Source organism: Daphnia magna, linkage group LG7, assembly GCF_020631705.1.
Source record: "Daphnia magna isolate NIES linkage group LG7, ASM2063170v1.1, whole genome shotgun sequence".
NCBI classification, from domain to species: Eukaryota; Metazoa; Arthropoda; class Branchiopoda; order Diplostraca; family Daphniidae; genus Daphnia; species Daphnia magna.
This window is the reverse complement of record NC_059188.1, coordinates 11,002,019-11,023,967: the sequence shown is the minus strand read 5'-3', so window position 1 is coordinate 11,023,967 and position 21,949 is coordinate 11,002,019. Positions and strand designations below refer to the sequence as shown.

General features: G+C 39.6%; 1 protein-coding gene and 2 long non-coding RNA genes across 3 annotated transcripts; all 3 read left to right on the top strand.

Moving 5' to 3' along the window:
* Window positions 1-4,674: 4,674 nt before the first annotated feature.
* LOC116926730 lies at window positions 4,675-6,801 on the top strand. Its single transcript, XR_004396238.2, has 2 exons — window positions 4,675-5,576; window positions 5,671-6,801. It is a non-coding gene; the product is annotated as an uncharacterized LOC116926730 (long non-coding RNA).
* Window positions 6,802-7,850: 1,049 nt separating this feature from the next.
* LOC116934261 lies at window positions 7,851-9,257 on the top strand. The gene is made up of 2 exons (XR_006649122.1): window positions 7,851-8,500; window positions 8,576-9,257. It is a non-coding gene; the product is annotated as an uncharacterized LOC116934261 (long non-coding RNA).
* A 3,630-nt stretch (window positions 9,258-12,887) lies between these two features.
* LOC116928152 (cytochrome P450 307a1) lies at window positions 12,888-18,470 on the top strand. The gene is made up of 3 exons (XM_032935256.2): window positions 12,888-13,843; window positions 15,625-16,476; window positions 16,593-18,470. The coding sequence occupies exons 1-3, from the start codon at window positions 13,270-13,272 to the stop codon at window positions 16,940-16,942; spliced, it is 1,776 nt and encodes a 591-aa protein (XP_032791147.1). The 5' UTR covers window positions 12,888-13,269; the 3' UTR covers window positions 16,943-18,470.
* The last annotated feature ends 3,479 nt before the right edge of the window (window positions 18,471-21,949 follow it).

Below are 21,949 nucleotides of genomic sequence, written 5' to 3'. Positions count from 1 at the left end.
TATATTTTTACTTATAAATTAAGTCTCTCAACCTTGAAGATATCAAATGTTTCATTGGACGACGAAAATTTGGCTCTCTCTCTCTTTTACATAGAATCACTCTCCATTTCGACGTGTATTTAATACCGTACGAAGTATTTAAAAAAAAAAATCCGAAATTGGATTGTTTTTTGTTCTTTTTTAAATTGGATTGGCGGCGGGATGACCGGACCAACGGCATTTTCGACTTTATTCGGTTGATTCAAAAAAATGTGTGTGTGTGTGTGTGTCCAACTATGGACTCGAAATCAGACACTTGGTTTGAGATTGTGAAAAAGGCGGCTGTTCTCATTCCGGTTTCATCCGAAATTTCAAACAAAAAGCGAAAATCATCACACAGAGCGAGTCGAAATTGAAATAGAACAAGATAATCAAATGTTAGACTAACGTACACAGATTTTCTTGAATAAAAATGAAAAAAAAAAAAAAGGATTTAATTTTTTGCGCGCGTCATTATATCCTGGACAGCCACGGGACACACCCGACCCTGGACTCTTTTTCTATTCCATCTTTATCGCTGTTATTTCTGGACGATGTCTAGACTCTAGACGAGATCTGACTTGGCGCCTTTTCTCTAATATTAAAAAAAAAAAACAGAAAAAAAAACAATGAAATGCGACCACAGACAACAAGTTTTCATTGTTCTTCTTCTTCTTCTTTTGTGTGTGTGTGTGTGTGTGTGTGTGTGTGTGTGTGTGGAATAATTGTCGATCCATTCAAATGGCCAATCCCTCGGCTTGGTGAACTGCATCACCCCGGCGTATCGTGTCATCAGCAATTTCCCGATTTCCATCTTTTTGTCTACGTGCCTCCCATTGAAAACGAGGCAGCCATTTTGTGATGTGCATCGTATTAGTCTTCCCTTTCGAAATCGTTTTCATTTGTAATTCGTTTTCCGTCCAACCGTCAAGCGGCTTGTTTTCATTTATCTGCCGAATGGGAATTTCCAGATCTTGCCAATAATTATTCGTTCGCCCGGATTGAGGTTCATGAAAAACGATGACATTGAAGAAGATCTCGTTTCTCCTTTGCGCCAAGTCACCGAGCCCGCAGGGGGGGCGTTCTTTTATAGTTTTTATAAGGTTATCTACCTGCATACGTCAAACAGGTGTTTTTAATTTTACTGTTGTGGAACGTGTCGAATCCACACACACACACACACACACACACATCTAAAAACATCAAAACAAAAGGAGATTTTCATTTCGTTAGAGCCGATCGGACACTTATGTGTACGTCGAAAATCTGTTTTGAAAAAATGAAATGAAATGAAATGGCGGGATTTTTGTAACGCGTCTGAAACAAAACTCATCTTCCGGTATATCCTATTCATTCCGGCTGGCCAGTATATATGCGAACGGAATTGGAACTTGTCCGTTGTGTGTCATTAGAGATCGCGCCGCGTGTATTGAATTCGCTCGTCATCCAAGTTGGCAATAAGCACTCGATTGAATTTCTTTCGATTCACCCGAGCCGATGCAGGAACAATGCGAACAACTTGAAAGAAAAATAAGAAGCCAACAAAAAAAATTCAATTTAATTTAATGAAAAATGAAAAATTCCGGAATTGATTTTCTTTTATATTCATCTGCTGCTGGTTTGCCTTGGAAAGGTCTAATGGTCCCATTTTCCCCTCCTCTCTGAAATTCTCACTTTTAACGCAGAACCCACCTGTTGAACTTGACCGACTCCCGGCTAAAGTGAAGGCAAGAAAAGCCTCTCCCGCGTGATTTCGACATATCCGTACAACCCAAAAAACCAAAAAACACGTCCCATCTACGTTATAATAGGGGAAACGAATAAGGACAGGCATCAAATGAAAGTCAAAGTTAAAAATTCTTTTGTCACGAAAATACGCGTCGACAACCTGCTGATGCAGGGGCTCGTCCTCACTCGCGGTCTCAATGGCAATTCATCCCTCCCTTTTTCGAACCAAAATAAAAAGAAAAAAAGTCCCGATTCCCGGAGATGTGTGTGTATACATTTTTCATGAAATGTCTTGATTGACGAACTTAAAAACTAGTCTTTTCTTTAACATTTTCATGGTCAAAACGACTATATATACACTTCGTTTAACTATTCCTGCTGAATATATACTGGTGGTGTCTTTAAATTATTGCTGGTCGGTGTCCTTTTTACTTTGTTTTTTTCTTTGTGCATTTGATATTTTGGTTTTTTTTTGTTTTGTTTAATGAGTCAAAGTAAACATCCGCAATAAGACGCTAATTATTAGCGCTCGAGGACAACACCAGGAAAGTCCCTAGTCCCGGATTGAGTGACGTGTTTACGTGATTTAATTTCAGTTCATTTTTGCCTTTATGTTTATGATGTATAGAAGCAAGTTTGGTATGGATTCTAAGTGCTGAGCCTTCTCTCCTAAGAAAAACCGAGCGTCTTCATCGAAATGAATAGAATCAAATGCAAGCCAAGGTAAAACGAATTTTTCTTTTTCCCTCTTCGTTTCTCTTCTCGAGAAATGACCAAATAAAGACAAACACCCTCCGATGTTCTCTCTCTCTACATCGCTCATGACCCACAAGTCAGATTTTCACCCCCTAATCACGCTGGCTGGCCTCGGATGCCTTCGTGATAGTATCGTCGTTTTCGATCTGATGAATAAATCCCGCGGCGTTGAATTCTGTTTGGATTTTATTTTACTTTTTTTTTCGTTCCTTTCTCCCCCCTCAGCTTCTTATTTATTTATTTATTTATTTTAGCCCCATTGCATCGTACAACCGACCAGGTATAAAAGATACACGTTCGTTTGTTTTCCCTCTAACCCCCTTCTATATGGAAATTTCTTCCCCCTTTAACCCGACACGCGTGCACGCTCCAGACACGATCCTCCTTGACACATTTTCTATTTTCCTTCGTTTTCTGGGGTGCCTTTTTTTTTTGTGTTTTGTTTTTTTGTGTTTGTGTTATTTCTTTCTCCCGTACAACCCACCCCATCGCCACCCTTAATCAAATGGAAATCATTTCTTATTCTTTTTCATATGTAAATTCACATCCCCCGGTAATGAATGATAAGACAGTGTGAGACAGACACAGAAAGAGAGAGGGTTAACATTATTAAATGCCTTTAGTGTTTTTTTGTTTTTGTTTACAGAGTGGGAAATATTCAAAAGATGTTCCTGAAAAGGCGATGGGAAAGAGGGCGTGTCTTGGTGCCCTTCAAAAATTAAAACGAAAAAAAAAAAAAGGAACGATAGCAGAGCGCAAGAACGATGTTGCGTGCCGCCAGACACACAACGGCCACACGTGTTGGCACTTAACTCCTTCACCGTGTCGTGAAGGATGAGTCTCTAATTCAACTTGCCTATTTTTAATGTGAAGAAATAACAAACGTCGGAAGAAGACGTTTGAAAGGAGGAAATGTATGACACGAATGAGATTTGAGCACGATGAAATCATATTGAAACGCGCTTTTCTTTCGCTACGTGAATGAATTTAATAAAAACAAAAAACAAATTTGACCTAATTTCCGTTCTTGTCCCCCCCCCACTTCTTTCCCCCTCAATGCGTTAGGGGCTCCGAACCTTTTTGAATAGCGCAGAGGCCACTAAAAAAAACAACAACGGTCGTATAAACAAGAGATTAACTTTAGCGTGATATTCCGATCTGCAAGTTGGTGACAGAGGGGAGGGGGAAGCAACGGAAATGACGGCACGAAGTACAACGACGAGCAAAACATGGACTTTAGGCGGCAGCGATTTGTCGTGTAGCAAGAAGAAAGAAATAAAAAAAAATCAAGGTAAAACAGATATGGAAGACAACATATTACAATGACGTGCTAAACAATATCCAGTCCATTCGATCCATCACGTATTATATAGATATTGAAACGGTATGTCCCTCCCATACCCGCCCTGTCTCTCCTGTATATATGATGGCGTGTTCAACCGTCACCCCGGATAGACTCCCGATATCTTGGCCGAGCGACTCTTTAATTTCACGGAGACTTAAAAAGTCCACGGGGCCGGAAGGAGGGCCCTTCCGGGCGGTTCCGAAGTCCGGATCATATCCCATTTTTTTTTTTTTTTTACAAACAAAAAAACAAAAAGCGAGTCCCCATTTCGCTTGTTTGTGGCTCTGTAGTTCTCATTGCGCAATCGGGGAAGTTGATGAAGAAAAAAACAAACAAAACAAAACAAAGATTTGTGTTTGATTTGCAATTGAGGTCAACGTGTTGGTCGAATGGCGAGACGAGCGCGAAAAAAAAAAAAAAAAATGGCGTTGGTCATCGATGAATTGGCGAAACAGACACGTCGGTAGATGTCGGTCGCTCGGTCGCTTCGGTTTCCGTTCCGTGAATGGACATGCGACCGGAGTGACGACGTCATATACACAAAACATTAAAGAATAAATAAATAAATAAATAAAATGTCCTTTAAAAAACAAACGCCAAAATGTTTTTGTTTTTTTTTTCTCTTTCTGGGCTATGCCAGCGGAGAAAGAAAACAAAAAAATTGCACCGTCAGTTTAGCCGTGTGTGTGCTGTTCTCTTTTCCCGCCAGCATAAAATCGTTCGTGACAATGAACTTGAAGGCAAACAACGCGGAAGAAGAAGTTTTCTCGTGCGCCCAGGGAAATGGCGCGAAAGGAGAGAGAAAAACACGCGGCACAAAATAAAAAAAAAAAGAAAAGAAAAAAAAAAGAATTGAAAAGAGAAAAGAGCCAAATGGAAGGGAAATTCCGTTGCGTATATTACAGTGGAAGCGGAAGGACAACCGCGGCGGTCAGTCTTAAACAATTTCGAAAATATATTTATATATACCGGGGGGTCAGTTGGTATATAATGTACAGTAGTTTTGTTTTTGTTTTTGTTTTTTTTTTTTGGTCGTTGCTCACACGCGAACAAAAAGAAAATGGAAGTTTTCAGTCAAAGTAAATAGCGAATAAATCAAGGTGCGAAAATGGGTTTGGAAAAAGGAAAAAGGCGGTCGTCACTTTGAAGAGAAATAAAAAAATGCCCAAAAGGAGAGAGAAACAAGGCGAAAACTCACGACAAATGGACGACATTATTCAACGTAAACAACAACAAAAAAAAACCCTCCAAAAAAAAAAGTACCGCAAGTTTTTTTATTGTGCGGTGCCCGAGTACAAGAGAAAACAGGTTGTCGAGTTCGTCGACATTTTTCTTTTAGTTGTGCAGAAGCCAATAAGAAAAAAAAAAACAACAAACCTCAAGTCACTATAAAAGTCAAGTTTAAAATCATTTCCTATTTAAATCGAAAAAAAAAAACAAAACATTGGAGGAATGAGATTGGAAACAGGTCACGCGTGACACGCGTGAAAGAGAAAATGACGACCATGTGTGCAAGAATTTCATCATTTGCAATCACTAGACAATGCCGCTTTCCTTCCAAGAACACATTTCAAAATCAGAATTGATAATCTTTGAACGAACGCTTCTTCCATCCGTTTCGTTCGGCCTTTCATCGCTTTATACGATGAGGCTATAAACTCATTCGTGAAAACTATCCATTCAACACGTCACATCCGGCATTGAACACGTCACAAATTCCTGCCTTCCGGTCAGTAGCCTAAACCTTTTTTTTTTGTTATGTTTTGTTTCGTTTTAAAGGAGTGCACTGAGTCAGTAACGTGATCTGATATATAACTCTATAGAACTATACCGACTGCATGTGCGGCCACGGCGGTTTCACGCCGGCTAAAAAACCTAGCCCGAAGCGGCGAAACATTTTTTAAAAAGAATATGAAATCAAAATCAAAATGAGAAGAAGACGCGTCAGTTTTTGCCTTAAGAACAGAAGGAAATGACGAAGGATTTCAATAGTCTGGCGCGCGCAGCAAAACTTCTTCAATTGCAATTGTTTGGTAGGTTATATCTATACCGGCTTCTTATGTTTCATCGGCTCCCGATACTTTCTGTTGTATCTTACCCAGCCACATAAGCGGACAGCATTTTTTAATTTCTTTTTGTTTGAAAATAAAACAAAAAGGGCTGCCGGGCATTTAAAACTGGTGGGAACTTGGAATCTTTAACACACACACACGCACACAAAGGCAGGGAGATGTGCGGCTAAAATAAACAGAATAAGAACATTGTTGTAGCTACTTGCGCGCCCATCTTGTATTACGTGCGGGTATAGATCACGTCCACCGGTTTCTCATGTAACTGACCAGCAATGGGCCGACCGCGGGAATTGGCGGTACAGTCACGAGCGCTGTACAGTGTTTGGGCGTTCCGATCGAATGCAGCAAAATGGAATATAAGAAATATGCGAATATACTTACATAGATTTTTTGTATCCATTCCATCGCAGCGCAAGGGGTCACGTGACGCGGAAGGGACGAGACCTCAATTCGATCATCCGCCATCATTTTCTTTTCTATATATTTTTTTTCAAACGTGTTGTATCTCAAAACAGTCGTTCCATCGAGTCTTTTTCTTTTGGCTTTCTTCGGATGGCTGCGCTGTTTCTCACTTCATTTACGATTTGTTTTTGAAAAAACAAAACAAAAACAAAACAATCTGATGTAACGCGTGCATTCACGAAGAACGTGAGACTTCTGCTATGTCGTCAACGTTTCCTATAACGGTGCTTTCCTTTTTTTTTTTTTTATTGTCACCATCTGAATTCCATTTGGAAAATAAAATGTTTCGCATTTTCTCCTTGTCTTCTCCGAATCATAAAATATAAACCTTTTGTTTGTTTTGGTTTGTCTTTTATTTGTGTGTGTGTGTGTGTGTAAAAGGACGTGACAATAAAAACCAGAAGAGCTTGAAAACTTCCAGATTCTTCTCTGGCCCGTGATGTTTTTTTGTTTTTTTATTTCTAGCATGTTCTATCCTGTTGGCGTTCGTGTTCCCCTTTTGCAATTGTTTGTTGTTGTCTCATTTTCATTCAGCCTTTTTACGTGATTATAGTTTAACTGAAGCCGGTCGGCTATACGACTATATATACGAAACCTCAATCGGTTAGAAGACACCGGTACCGACTTTCATTCAGAAAATGGCATAGACAATTGACGGGGAAACAGGTTGGGGGCTTCAAACGGCGCCAAATTCAAACGAGTTCAAATGTCGAACATTTGAATTATATATTTGTGGGGGTTTTTTTTTGATTTGTTTAAAGTTTACCGCTAACTGGTTGACCATTTGCCAAGTCTATGCATCTTCGATTGCAATCGAGTTATAATTTATTTTGCTGTTCGAAGAAGAGAAGCCAAACAGAGAATTTAATGACCAACTTGAGGAACGAGAAGTGGTCAACGAACAAAAACAAAAGTTTTGCAATAGAAGGTTTCTCTATTCGCAATAATAAAAAAGAAAAAAAAAACAAAAACAAAGCAAAGGAGAAATTGGTATGCAAACAAGTGAAGAGCGGCACTGACGACAGATACAAATAATATGCAAATTTCTTGGGAGGTTTTTTTGTGGTTTTTTTTTTTCTCGTTATGTTCGTCTCGAAACTCCCGGTCAAAATGAAACGCAAATGCGAAACCTAACGGACTTTGTTTTATTTCCTTTCATTGCGCGCTTGGCTGTGATAATCTCTTATAACATTATTTTCTACAAAGAAAAAAAAAAAAAAAAAAGAAAATCGAAATGCGGGTTAAAAAACAAAAACAAAAAAAAAATGTAAAAGAAAAAAACATAACGGGAACTCCGGTCACGGTGCGTGTCAAGAAAGAGGGGAGGAACTTTTTCTTTTCAATTTTTAGTTTTTAAATTTATTTTATTTTATTTATTTTGTTTTGTTTTGTTTTGTTTTGTTTTTCAAATATTTTGTTTTTGCTATTGCGCAGAATGAAATTTAAAAGCACGCAGGTGTACATATTTTATTTTTAAAGCGTCGTCCTCCTTTTCTCGCCGATATAAATATTATATTACAAGTTTGGCACTGTTGCGGTTTTTTTTATTTTTTGCGAAAAAACAAAAACAAAACAAAATCTCTCTTTCTATTTTCTTTAAATATTTCGAGGCGCCCCAGATTTCCACGTTTTGGCACACAGACACACACACCTCGTTGTGTCGGCCAGCCAGAATATACGCAATCATTTCGAAATCTATTTTCCGTTTAATTGCATTGCGCGATGGGACTCAACACGCGTTCGGCCCATTGAATCCCATCATTTAATCTATACATAGTTTTTGTCTATAGCCTACATACGTATAGAAACTATATAAGATCATGGAACAAGCAATTTGGATGCAGGAGCCATCGAATGTGTCCCGTTTGTTCGATTCGAATTTCATTCGTTCAACATTCTTCGGCCGTTTTCTTTTTCTTTTTCGGGCGTGATTGTGTTTTGGAAAACCGAAATGATGGCCGATGGTGCAATCGGTGACACTAGAAAGAAATCCAGGACATGCCCCCAGCGCGCGCCTCACGTTCACGCTGCGTGAAAACAAACGAAGACGTCAATTCCGGTCAGCCAATGCCGACGGCCAGACGAAAGTGATGCGTGACGGAAGAGACACCTGTAAAAGGTTAGACGCACTATACTATATAAGATAATCATTAAAAAAACAAAACAAAAATAAATAAATATTAAACGCGCATAGCGACCGCGAGGCTCCCGCTCTCTCCCGATGGAAGGCTGTCAATGTGCTGTTTTCCCCTCAACCGACGTCTAACGGTTTCTTTTGTTTCTGTCCTTTTCGATTGTCTCTTTCGTTATTTTCTCCTGTCGTGTTTTAGAAGAAAGAAGAAGAAGAAGAAATGCGCAACACGACAACAACAAAAAAAAAAAAAAAAGTGGACCGGTTGACCGGCTAGACTTTCGCTCTTTCGCGGAATATAGTCGGATGTCACGAGCTCTCTGGATGGCATTTTACGCTGTTGCCAACGTTTTTTTATTTGATTTGATTTGATTTTTTTATTTTTTTTTATTTTTATTTTTTTTCAGGAGTGTTGCGATTTCTCAAAGTGAATAAAATCAAAATGCGCATTTCACCACCGGCCAATTGCGTCATCACGTTCCTCTCAAACAGGAAAAATTCGCTTTATAGACAAACTCTCTGCTGCTGTCTCCGGTCAAAAGTTAACCGAATTCAACTCGATTCGCAAAGTTCTCTTGCCAAAAATTGTTTGACACACTTGTCTACATGTTTCAATTGCGCCAAAGGGAATATTTAAAAAATATATATATAAGAAAGAAAAACCAACAAAAAAATACACAAATGGGACGGACAAAAACACAAAAAAAAGGGTATAAATGTGGGGCGGCAGTGTCTTTTACACACACACACACCAGAAGAATATAAAATAAATAAATGCAAAATGGAAGGGTTGGGGGGTATCAATAATGGCGCCATATGAGGTCAATAGGCAGACGCCGGCAAAGCCGATTGGGCGCAGGACATTATAGAGAGCCGAAATCAATAAGAACAAACACACATCACCCCCAACAAAACAACAAAAAAAAAAACACATACAAAAAGCATACAAAGATACTATATATATATACACACGTTATCTTATTGAACTGCTTTTAACTCTTAGGAGACGGCGGGAAACCAACCACAGACACACACGCACAGTAGACACAGCATCATCAACATTCCCCATAGGTATACTTTATATGTGTCTCTCTACGTCTATATGGATATGTACGAAAATATGAGAGAAGAGGGGGTGGGGGTTGTTAGAGGGGGATATCAAGAAAAAAAAATTGTTTAGTTGTATATGGATATTTATGAGGAAAATAAAAATACATTTTCAAAATAGGGGCAGATATGATTGAATTGGGGCGGATTGAGGGTGCGCCCTGGCCGTAGGAAATAGGAGGCGATCAACCTGAAAAAAAACAAACATGTCAGGACGGACAGGAAACCTGGTCATTATAAGCAATTGCCTGTTTGTTTTTTTTAAAACAATGTTATGTTTATGTTGGACGTATATATGTATACGTGGGCACTGTGTATAGCAGAAAACGATTTCAAACGAAAATGGGGGGTGTGTTTTTTTTTTTCTTTTCTTTTCTGTAATCTTATTTCATAAAGTGTGACGAGTTATGCAATCATCGCAAAAATGGATATGAATTTTATTTTCAAAAATGTTCGTTTCAGTTTATTTATTTATGTTTTTAAATATACAGTACATCTATTTATTTCAACTGCATTTCCCGTTTCTAGATCCGGGTGTCCACCTTATGCGTCCTCGTTAATTTCCACATTTACACGCTACTATGTAAAAGTGCGCATCACACCTTTCAACGCCGTAAATAATTTTTTTAATATTTTTTTGTGAATAGGAAGGCTGGCGTATTGGTGTCTGCGTAGGGAGGCAAGCTGTGCAAGCCACTCACGCGTGTAAACGCACCTGTTCCATATATACGAATGAAACTAGTATAGTCTATGTAGGATGTCCGTAAACGTTTTCCCTTTCGTTCGTTTATTTAGAAAATTATTATTTCGTTTTGTTTTTTTTGTGTGTGTGTGTTCTATGGCTCGTGTTCCAGCGTTTCTTTTTTTCTCTTTTGGAAAACCGGAACAAGAAGATGTAGGGGTTGCCAGTAAAAAGAGCAGCGTGAGAGGGCGGGAGGAGGCGTAGGGGGAATTATTTTTCGTGTCAGTGTCGAATCAATAGCAGCTGTTTAAACTGAAACGCTGGTCCACGTATATATTTATTTATACAGACGCCTATACAGTTGTTCAAGTCAGTGGTCCAGGGTCACGTGCAACGTTTCATTTTTTTTCTCTTTTTTACCCGGATATGTAACACACACACACACACACACATACGTAAAAAAAAAAATTCTAGCGAAGCATCGCATTCTGCCTGATGACGTTGATTCCAACAGACGGGCCTTTGGGGAGTGTATCATTTGAACTTGGACGTGAGACACTCACGCAGGTGTTCTCCCGATATTTATCAATTATTATCCTTTTTTTTCATTTTCATTCTGCCTCGCCTTTTTATTTGTCTCCTCTTCGCACCCTTTTGGCCAAGTTCAAGCGCGACAGGTGCGATGATGTTGCACTATACGTAGTCGATTGGCTTAATTGGAAAATGAAATTTAAAAAATGGCGGTAGACCAGGTGATCTGTATTGACATTTCCTGATCAAGCAAGTTGGATTGATTAATCTATACAATATTTTCATTCAATCAAATCAATGGAGCGCAGCGTTAACGTTAGCGCGACTTGGTGGGGGCTTATTGGTTGATCGTCACGTGAAACGAGTAAGAAAAGAGAGAGGTGGTCTAGGACAGGTAAACGGCAAGAAGAAAATAAAATAAAGAATGAAAATAAAGAAGAAAAAAAGGGGAAGTTTTTGTTTGTTTTCTGAGCGAGAAGAACAGGGAACGGAGATATACAAATGTAGAGAGGAGGAATTAAAAGAAAAAGAAAAAAAAAAAAAGGAAAGAAGATGAAAGAGAAGACCTTGGCCTTGACCAGAAAACCAACAAAAAATAAGAAATCAAACATTCAAAACAAAAAATAACGAATTTCATTTTTTGGAATAATCAACAAATTGGTTTAACCCTGGGTTGTCATATTTATTTTTATTTGTTTTTATTTTTTATTTGCATCGATAGCAATTAGCAAAGACGCTGCTAATGTGAATCGCGCATTATTACCTTATTATGTAAACGGCTGCAGACTGGACAAAACGGACAAACATCCCCATGTTACTGGAACGACCTGGACCTTTTTTTTTTTATTTTTTTATTTTCTGAATCCTACCTGCACATTATAACCCGAACGAATTTTCTTTTGAATTTCTGTTTGCTGCTGTCCGTGTAAAACGATTCGGAAGTAGAGGGAGGAACTTCCCCTTTTCGATACATATCCTACATTGTTCAACCTATTATATGGAACATGAGCCTGTCAATTGGGATAAGAAATCGAATGACGTCAGAGAAGATGAGTCTCACTTTCTATTGGTGCTGAGAAAAAAAAAAAAATAAACGACTGAATTCCCAGTTTGAATTCACACCGGAATTGGTCGGATTCGAACCAGCCCCGTAGCACCTGTTTTAACTATTACGTCGTAAACTCTTTCCCCCCCCACCCTCCCCTTTTTATTTTCATTTAAAAAGGAGAATGGCAAAACAAGGGGGGGTTCCGTGGTGAGCCAGGAGCAATTTAAATGGTCCATTTTCGATTTTAAAAAAACAAACAAAAATGAATTCATTAAAAGCCTAAAGTGTAGACATGACTATCCTATCGTTAAAGAAAAGAAAAAAAAACAAAATGCAGGACAATAAGAAGATTCAGAAAGAGTCAGAATAAAAACAAAACAGGTGAGATGAAACAGGTCCAAAGAGATCCCAGTAATGGTGGTCACCTTCGGTTGCGTCACATGACTTTTGTTCTTGTTTTGCTACATACACTATACGGCCCTGCCAACCGACCGAAGAAAAAAAAAAAAAGAAGAAACAAGAGAAAAGAAACAAAATGTAAAAATGGGCGGAGTTCAAGATGTGACCAGAGAGAGAGCGGCTTGACTTTTTCTTTTGCCATGTCAAAATGGGAAACATAAATAATAATGGAAATTCAATTTCCTTTCAAATGTAGTGTTGTTGGCTTCTAAAACAATTCTAAAATTCTTCTAAAATTCATTTCTATCTAACCTTATCATTTTCACTTGATTATAGAACTGTTCGAAATGAATTGCCTTTGACGTTGAATGCAATCGCCTACGATTACGTAAAAAAAACAACAACTCAACTTGGTATTCGACTATAGTAGTTTTGGATCACATAGTCCATGTAGCATGAATGCAGTAAGACCCTATTGGAGCCTCCTCCCATCCTCGTTCCCTCCCCCTTCCTTAATAAATTTTTTCTTTTTTTTTTTTCTTTCCGAGTCCGTAAGTTGCCCGCCCCGCGCGCGCTCCGCTCCTTTATAAATCGCGGCAGCCGCTAGAACCGGGTCCACAGTCGTCGGCGAACCGTACACCAGTTCCCAACCACCACCTCCACCTTTTTTTTCCCCTTTACCATTTTTTTTTTTTTCAAATTCTCCAAGTCTCTCTGTTTCTCTCTCTCTCTCTCTCTCTCTGCCGGCTACCCAAAATAAGAGAAACACGCAAGGAAAACTCTGTCGTCCGCAGAATTTCTTTAAAGTCCAAACCTTAAAGTTAACACGAAAGAAAGAGACGACGACCCTTTGCGACTGTTGAACAATAATCACTGGAAGAGCTGAATTTGTTTTGTTTTCGAATCCCTTTTTGTTTGTTTGTTTTGTTTTTCTTTTTTTTTTTCCCCTTTCGAGCCGAAAAAACCAAAACCAAAACAAAACAAAACGAAATGGAGTTGTTAACTGTCGAGAGCTCGTCGGTGATTGTCGGGTTTAGCGTCGGCCAAATAGGCGCCGTCTTCGTGTCGGCCACGACCGTCCTGCTGGCCACATTGGCCGCTCTGACGTTGACGCTCGTCTGGCTGAACGGACGCAAAAGCAGCAGTCACGGACAGACGGATTCCGTCTTCTTGCGCATCAAAGACAAAGCCGAGCGTTTGATTCGCTCTCACGTCGCCAAGTCGGCCAAGACGGCACCTGTCGCTCCATCGTCTTCGCCCACCAGCCAAAGTGGCACAGCCGAGCAGCAATTGAAAGCCTGGAGTCCACCGCCCGGTCCAGTCGGCTGGCCAATCATCGGCTCGCTTCACTTGCTGGGCAAGTACGAAGTGCCTTTCGAGGCGTTTTCGCAACTCAGCAAAACGTACGGCGACATTTTCAGCATCACGTTGGGATCGACGCCGTGCGTCGTTGTCAACAGTTTCAAGCTCATCAAAGAGGTGCTCATCACCAAAGGCCCCCACTTTGGCGGACGTCCGAATTTCATCCGCTACGACATCCTGTTCGGCGGCGATCGCGACAACTGTAAGTCTATACGCAATAGCTTTTCACGTTTCCATGTCGTTCTTGCATTTGCTGTGCGCCAACCGTCAAGTGCCTGTAGACGCACAGCTAAGAAAATGGCATCTAAATCAAGTGCTGGCCGTAGAGAATATCAAGTTGCTATTTTTAGAAACGGAAAACAGTGGAAAGGGTAATTTTTTTTTATTACTTTTTTTTTTCTCTTTCATGTGGGGGAAAGGGGGGGAAAAGAGTTTGCAATTGGTGGCAGGTAATAGACAAAACCATTTGGGACGTGCATCGTTTTTCTTTAGTGACGCCTTCGATTTGTTTCGTAGAGGTCGTACAGATGGGAGCAGGGAATTAGATTCAACCTTTTCTTCTTTTCTTCTTCTTTTCTTTATACCCCCCAAACGCCCCTCAAAAAAAAAAAATAAATAAATAAATAAATTTGCGTCAATATGTTGCAAGTCATCGATTCTCAAGTAAAAGTGGGGGAGTAAAGGGGGGATACATCAGCCACATTTGTTTTTAACCTTCACTTGTAATTTAAATGCGATGCTATATGCCAAACGTTTGGCCAGGCCGAATGACGTGTGGCGCAAAGTGCCGTAAACAGCAGACGTATGCATGTGCGCGCCAACATGTCGAATGAACGACGTAAATAATTAGACTTAGACGATGTGCGCGGGTGTTTAATGTGCACAGGTGCGCCAAATTCTCCTTCCATGCATACGTTCACCTACCGTTTATTTTTTCAGCCCTTTTTTTTTATTATTTTTCATATCACAGATGCGCTTTTTTAAAAATAATTGATCGTAATTACAGCATTTTTGTATAATTCGGATAATGCATTAAAGGAAAATGTCATTAGAAATGTGATTCAGCAAAAAAAAAAATGTTACATAACAGTAAGAATGACCATGCGAATTTCAATTAAAGTTCATTTCCCTTTTGATGACATTTAAGAAAATTGGAAAAAAAAATGTATCAGATCCTTTGGGTATTTGCTGATTCTTTTGGGAGATCGTTTCCATGGCAACATTTTTTTTAATAATGAAAAAAAAAAAAAAAAAAAAGTGAATTGAAAATTTTTTAGAATTAAAAAAGAGATTCTTTTCGTTTCTTTCAAGGTTCCAGTCGGTCTGTTTCCCAGGGCCGACCCTGACCTTGATTTTCACTCTAGATGTAATATATAGCTGCTTTCCAACATACCACACACACACACGTACTATAGAGACGGAGAGAGAGAGCTTACCTATGCACACACACACCTGTACACGTTTTATACTACACACACACACACACACACATACATACGGAGAAAGGGAGTAGAAATGTTTTGCTTAAAAGGAAAAAGAACTATAAGGAAACTGGTGGCGGCCATCGTAATGCGATAGGGAGGGGCACCCAGACACACACACACACACACACACACCGTCTAATTCATGATGCAAATTTGAATTTTCCCATCTGAAACCAAAGACATTGAAATGACCAGTTTTTGTTTTTTTCGATTTTTCGTTTCGTTTGATGGCAGAAAACGAACATTTTTTTTTTTCGAAAGACGATGGGAATTTTATTTCAATGCCAATTCAAAAAAAAATAAATAAAAAGATAAACGACTCGTTTCAATGTCTCGTTCTTCGTTTCTCATTGGCTCCGAAAAAAAAAAATCAGCCCTTGCGGCTTTGTTTCTCTCATTTTTGTTTGTTTTTTTTGTATTCAAATTAAAAAAACCTGATTTCATTTAAAACAAATTCACTTACCTTTCAATTCTTGCAATTTGTTTCATTTTCTTGTAGCTCTGGCGCTGTGCGATTGGTCCTACTTGCAGAGGGATCGCCGTTCCATTGCCCGTCATTGGTGCCACCCGCGTGCGGACTCGATGCAGTTCGACACGCTGAGCCGAGTCTTGACGTCCGAGAGCGGCTTGATGGTGAACGAACTGTCGCTGAAAACGGCCGCCACCGGCAGCCGAGGAATCGATTTGAAGACGACGATGATGACGATGTGCGCCAACGTATTCACGCACTACATGTGCAGCTCGCGATTCGACTACGACGACAAGGAATTCGGCAAAGTGGTCCGCCTTTTCGACCAGATCTTCTGGGACATCAACCAGGGCTATGCTGTCGATTTCCTGCCGTGGCTCATGCCCGTCTATCGCCGCCACATGCAGCAACTGAAGTCGTGGGGCACGGACATCCGCCAGTTCATCGTCAAGACGATCATCGACGAGCACCGGTCGACCATGGATGTGAACAATCCTCGCGATTTCACCGACGTCTTGCTCAACCAGCTGGACGGCGAGAAGAACAACGAACAGGCCGCCAACGAAGACGCACAACAGCACAACAACAATGCGCAGCAATTGGACTGGAATCACGTCCTGTACGAGCTGGAAGACTTCCTTGGCGGCCACTCGGCCATTGGCAATCTGTTGATGAGGGCCGTCGGTGAGCTCTGTTCCAGCCCCCACGTCATGGCCAACATCCAGGAGGAGATACGCAGAGTCACCGGCGATAATGGCCGTCCAGTCGTCCTGGAAGACCGGCCAAACATGCCCTACACCGAAGCGACTATTCTCGAAACCCTGCGCTTGTCGTCGTCACCGATCGTCCCCCACGTCGCCATGCAGGACACATCAGTGGCCGGTAAATGTTTGTTTTCTTCTTTTGGATTGAATTGAATTGAAAAATGATCGATGCACAACAAACAAACAAAACAAAACAAGTTTTAACATTTGATTTTGATCCTTTTCAATGTAAAGGTTACGATGTCCAGGAGGGAACGATGGTGTTCTTGAACAATTACGAGCTGAACATCAGTCCAGACTATTGGGGCGATCAATCGCTGACCTTCGATCCGGCTCGATTTCTTATCCAAGGCAAGATCGTCAAACCGGAGTATTTCATTCCGTTCAGCACGGGCAAACGGGCCTGCATGGGCTACCGGCTGGTCCAGCACGTCAGCTTCGTCACGTTGGCAACCCTGTTGCAGAATTTCGATGTCTCCGCCTCTGAAGATGCCATCCACCTACCGAAAGCTTGCGTGGCCGTCCCTCCGGATGCATTCCGCGTCGTTCTAACACCCCGGCCATCCGCACCGACGCCTTACTGAAAATCAAGAATGAGGACATTTTTTTTTTTTTTCTAAATGACACGAAACGTCGACCCTCAGGCAAAAGAACATCTCGACGAGACCACACATCAGCGTAACCCAAACCAAATATATTTGAACGAAGAAAAACAAAAACGCAAAAAGAAAAAAAGAAAAAAGGCGGATGGAACCTGCCCTTCCTTTTTTTATTTTATTTGCTTAAGAATTCGAAAAAAAAAAAAGTATTTTATTTTGTTTAAAAAAAAAAATTTAAAAAAAAAAAAAATTCATTCGCCCTGTCATCTCCCCCTCCCCCAAAGAAATCTCTCCATTCCTGCATCGACCCCACCCAGCATCGTCAGCGATCTCAACGATGGGGAAAACAAAAAAAAATTTAAATAAATAAAAAAAAATATTATTAATTAAATTAATTCAAAGAGCTGTTGGGGATGGAGGGAGGGAAGGGTTGAAAAAAAAAATCATCATCATCATTCATTATTTAAGTTATTTGTCGCAGATCATTTATAATAATTTAATTATTATTATAAAAAAAAAAAAAAGAGGGGAATTTCTTTGTTTGTTTGATTGGTTGATTGGTTGGTTTAATTATTATTTTTTTTATTCTTCTGGGGAAGGTTGAAATTCTTTTCTTTTTTTTTTACGATTTTTCCCTCGGGTTATTTTTGCTTGTACATTTGCATGCCGATTGTATGTGTGAATTTTGTGCGCGCGTGATTTTTGTTTTAACGTGTCCACTTCTGTTACTCCCCCCTCCCCCAATTTTTTATCTTGAAATTGCATTCGTTCAAAAAAAAACGTTATTTTTTAAGCTTAGAAATTATTGTTAACTATTGATTTTTACGACTCTTCATCTTTTAAACAGTTGTTAACAGTTAATGCCATCGCCTGTTCGAAGGAAAACGAGAGGTGTTGATCCCCTTTTCAAAGAGAAGGACCAACACATGTTCTTTTCGTGCCCAAACCATCCAGCAGGAAATACGTTTTAACAGTAAAACTTTTTTATTTTAAAGAAAAAAGACGAAAGAAAAAACAAAAAAAAACAAACTGTAGAATTGCTTATTCCGTCCTCCTCCTCCTAATATGATATATCCGCTATAATAGATCTTTTTGCTGATGCTGTTGCATTCAAAAGAAAAAGCCTTGTCTAATAGCATTTTTGTTTTTGCATCGTTTTTTTTATAATCCCACCGTTTATGTCACAATCTCGTCTATCCCCCCATCAATTGTTTTGTGTATGTGTGTGTGTGTGTATGTGTGTGTTTATACAGTATATACATATTATTATAAGATGTGTACAATTGTGTTGACTTTAAATGTTTTCCTTCAAAGGAGAAAATGAAAAGAAAAAAAAAAAGAAAAGCCGGGAATTTGATTTGAACGGGTTGCGACGAAAAGACACGCAGTGTGAAAGTCCACGATCTATAGAGCAAAAATGAGAAATGAATAACAGCAAACAACAAATTCCCGGTGAAATATGCCCTTTTTTTCATCCATGTCTGAAAATAAAAATAAACACATTTTTTGTATATTTCATTATCTTTTCTCCGAAATGATATATTTTTTTTGTTGAAAATGGCCCGATTAAACGATTCGTTCAAAAGTTAAAGCAAACATTTCTTTTCTTTTCGCATAACATCGGAGAAATGCAATCCATTGGGCGCAATCCTACACACACAGCAGTCGATGTTTTCAGCGCTTCCTTCTCTCGGTGTGCGCGTTTTATAACATGACACTCATTCCGACTTTGAACAGTCTCCGTTAACAAAGAGTCTCTTTGGTCTTTGTTTCTTTCTTTCTTTTTTAATAATTTGTATCAAAGGTTTTCTTTTTCCACGGTTCGGGCGTCCGCCAGTTCCTCGCCCAATGCAAGCGAAAGCCCCACCCAGAAACGAGTCACCCCCTTCCAAATGCGCTATTATTTTTGTTTCGGTTTTTCACATCATCGACCAGTTTTTACGGAAATTTATTTGCCCTTTTTTTATTTATTTATTTATTTAAATACATGGCCGCCTTTTTCCTTACGACTTCTGTTGTTATGTAAATCTCGTGCCCGTTTTTGAAGTGACAAGCCAGTCCGCCAGGGCAACAAGTGCGGCAATAGTTTTCCCCTCCGCCCCAATAATATATATCAACAGGTTTTTATTCAAATCTAAAAACACAGAGAGGGAAAATCAACATAATTTCTCTCTTTTACCTTTGTGTTTTGTTTGTTTGTTTGTTTTGAGCGGGTTAATTATAAATTTAAAAATAGCCAAATTCATTACGAAAGCTATACGCTACACTGTTTCTCTCTAATCGGATGAGTCGCAATGGCTGTTCCGTGGTTGTTAGTTTATAATGGTCCTTTTGTTCGGTTGCCCTTTTGTTTTTGTTTACTTTGTCCAAGTAATCTCGATCCATCATCAGACATGCAGTGGTACCCAAAGGAGGCCATTATTGCAGACCTTTTGATTTCACGATTTTTCCAGCATCAATTCAATGCTGCGCACCGTATCGATTACGATTCGATGCTATTAGGAGATGATGCAACCTCGAGGGATATCGTGTACCTATTCACCTTCTAAGAAATGTCAGCCATGGAAGGGTGTGTAAATGCCCAGGTTGGTCGCTAGAAGGTTATAACCTTGTCGTCAATCATATAGATACGTGGATTCGGATACAACAGTATAGCTAATATATACCATCTATTTAAAAAAAACGATGCGAAATTGACATTGAGAAAGCCAATCAAAAGTCGAGCTGATTAAGGATTTAATGCTTCATAATACCACCCGTCTTTTATTCGATATTTTTAATGGCGGGGATGGTTTATGTAGTATACACGATTGTGGGGGTTATTTGATCGAAGTAATAACCAACCTGCCAAGCATCAAAGTCTGTCAATTAAAACTGTTCCCAGATTCAAATCTTCTGCTTTTAATTCAATCAATTGGTCAGTGACTCTTTGTTGGCACTTGAACTCTTGAGCGCGCCATGTTCTTTGATTTCACAATCAGTCTTATACTATACTAGTTTGTTTCGACGGAGGGCATGACCGAGACAAACTGATCGTCTATCTACACTTACTAATTATATACACGGAATTGAAATAATGATATCGGAGGGCTGTCTGGCTATTCGAAAAAAAAGCTCATCCTCCTCATCACTCTATAATACAAAGAGAAAAGTAGTAAATACCTACTGATATTTCAAAACCGAATTTAGAAGTTTACCGGTCATTGCCAACGACGTTCCCTTTGCTCTTACATTTCACTACAGATGTAAATCGCATCGACAAACATACATGCAAGATCATATTCAATGATTTTGCCTTATACTACATACAACATGATCGTCTATATAGGGTGCGTCTTGATATACATATAAATCATTGGATGCTGATAGCTCCTGAGATTGTTGGCCTTTGACCATAAACTCTAGCTACTGATATTTCAGGTTGGAATGAATTGCTAATTGTTAAGTGTCTATTGTTCCGGTCAGTGGCCGATATGAGATTGCACTGTTTCGTCTAGTCAGTGTCTGGTGATGGTACATCATGTTTCACAATGTCATGGCTCTCTTCTCACGTGAGATTATCGTTAAAAATATACGTGTATCTGTATACATTCGTCATTGATATGTGCCAGTCCAATTTGGACTGAGTATATACACTGCGCTATGCAAGACAAATGAAATTGGTCATTGACGTGACATTCTTGCTGTGTCTACCTGATGTCCCCCACGTTTTGTTTTTTTCTTTGGTTTTCTCAAATACCTCTTTCCAAATAAACAATTTCAAGAAAGCCGAGGTCTGATTACTGTACGAGCCAGACAAAACAATTCGTGGCGAAAGACTACCTCCCTCCCTCCACCGTCTGCTGGGAAACAAGACCATCAGTGACAGGTTTTATATAATTATACCTTCTCCTAGTGAGAAGTCTTTTTTTTTTCTCTTTTCGTTTAAATTCGCTAAGGACTACTGTTTACAACGAAGTGTGGCTATAGTTTAACATTCGTACAAGGTTCCCTGATTTTGGAAGACCTCCGACGTCGGCGTTGTGTAAGTTCAGACAGTCTGTCGCACTTCGGAAGGTTGCCGCAATGTCCCTTGTGCATCTTACCTGCTGTAAAGCAAGAATCTATTCATTTTGATTTCTATAAGAATTCTATATGGGACATGTATACTGTTCTTTCATTGGAGTTTTGCAGTTGTCAAAATTCATGTCGGGTCTTTTTTTTTAAATGTGGCGTACGTGCGTACCTGAAAAACTCTTACTGTGAGGGACCCACGAATGCAGTTAAAGGACCACCTTTGAAAGCCTAGAAAGGTCTTATTCTCTACATACGTATAGCTTATATAATGAAGTGTATAGAGAAGAGTTTTCGCTAGAAAAAGGGAGTTTTGAAAACCATTAACGATATGTGGACCTGAAAAACACCGCGTGATCCGCAAACCATTTACGGTCAATGTAATGAGGAATGGTCATCTTAGGGAAGAGATTTGCAGTGAATTTGACAAAAATCGACCCTTTTGTGACGTGGAAAATGAATATCCTCCCACTTTACGATGTCGAGAATACAAAAAAAAACCCAAAAACAATTGAGATCTCGTTATGATTTCTGATTAAATTGGGGTGGGATATTCCTCGGATGCTGAGATAATCATCTCTCGTTTGGTTGCCTCGCTTTCTATGCGAACTATTCTAAAACATTTGGATTTGATTTCAGTTCAGTTAAAAGCCGTGCGACGCCTTTCCCCCCCTGAGTTCAACGATACGTTGCACTGCCCTTGTTTGGTTTGATTCAGACAAATTGTGTGTGTTCCAGTAAAGAAATTCTGCAAACCAATTCTTTTGAAATGGACTCACTTTTAGTTTCTTCTTTGGTGCCGCGTATACAACAACTCGCATTGCGAACTGACCCGATCTAATGAAAGACTTGTTTGTCAACCAAAGTTTGGCTTAAGACCAAAGAGACAGGATGCGAGAGGTCATGTACTGCGTATTTGATACAGAAAGTTGCATACCG

Coding starts and splice junctions, on each gene's coding strand:
- LOC116928152 (XM_032935256.2), top strand. CDS start 13,270: ATGGAGTTGTTAACTGTCGAGAGCTCGTCGGTGATTGTCGGGTTTAGC. Junction 13,844..15,624: donor CGGCGGCGATCGCGACAACT/GTAAGTCTATAC, acceptor ATTTTCTTGTAG/CTCTGGCGCTGTGCGATTGG. Junction 16,477..16,592: donor GCAGGACACATCAGTGGCCG/GTAAATGTTTGT, acceptor TTCAATGTAAAG/GTTACGATGTCCAGGAGGGA.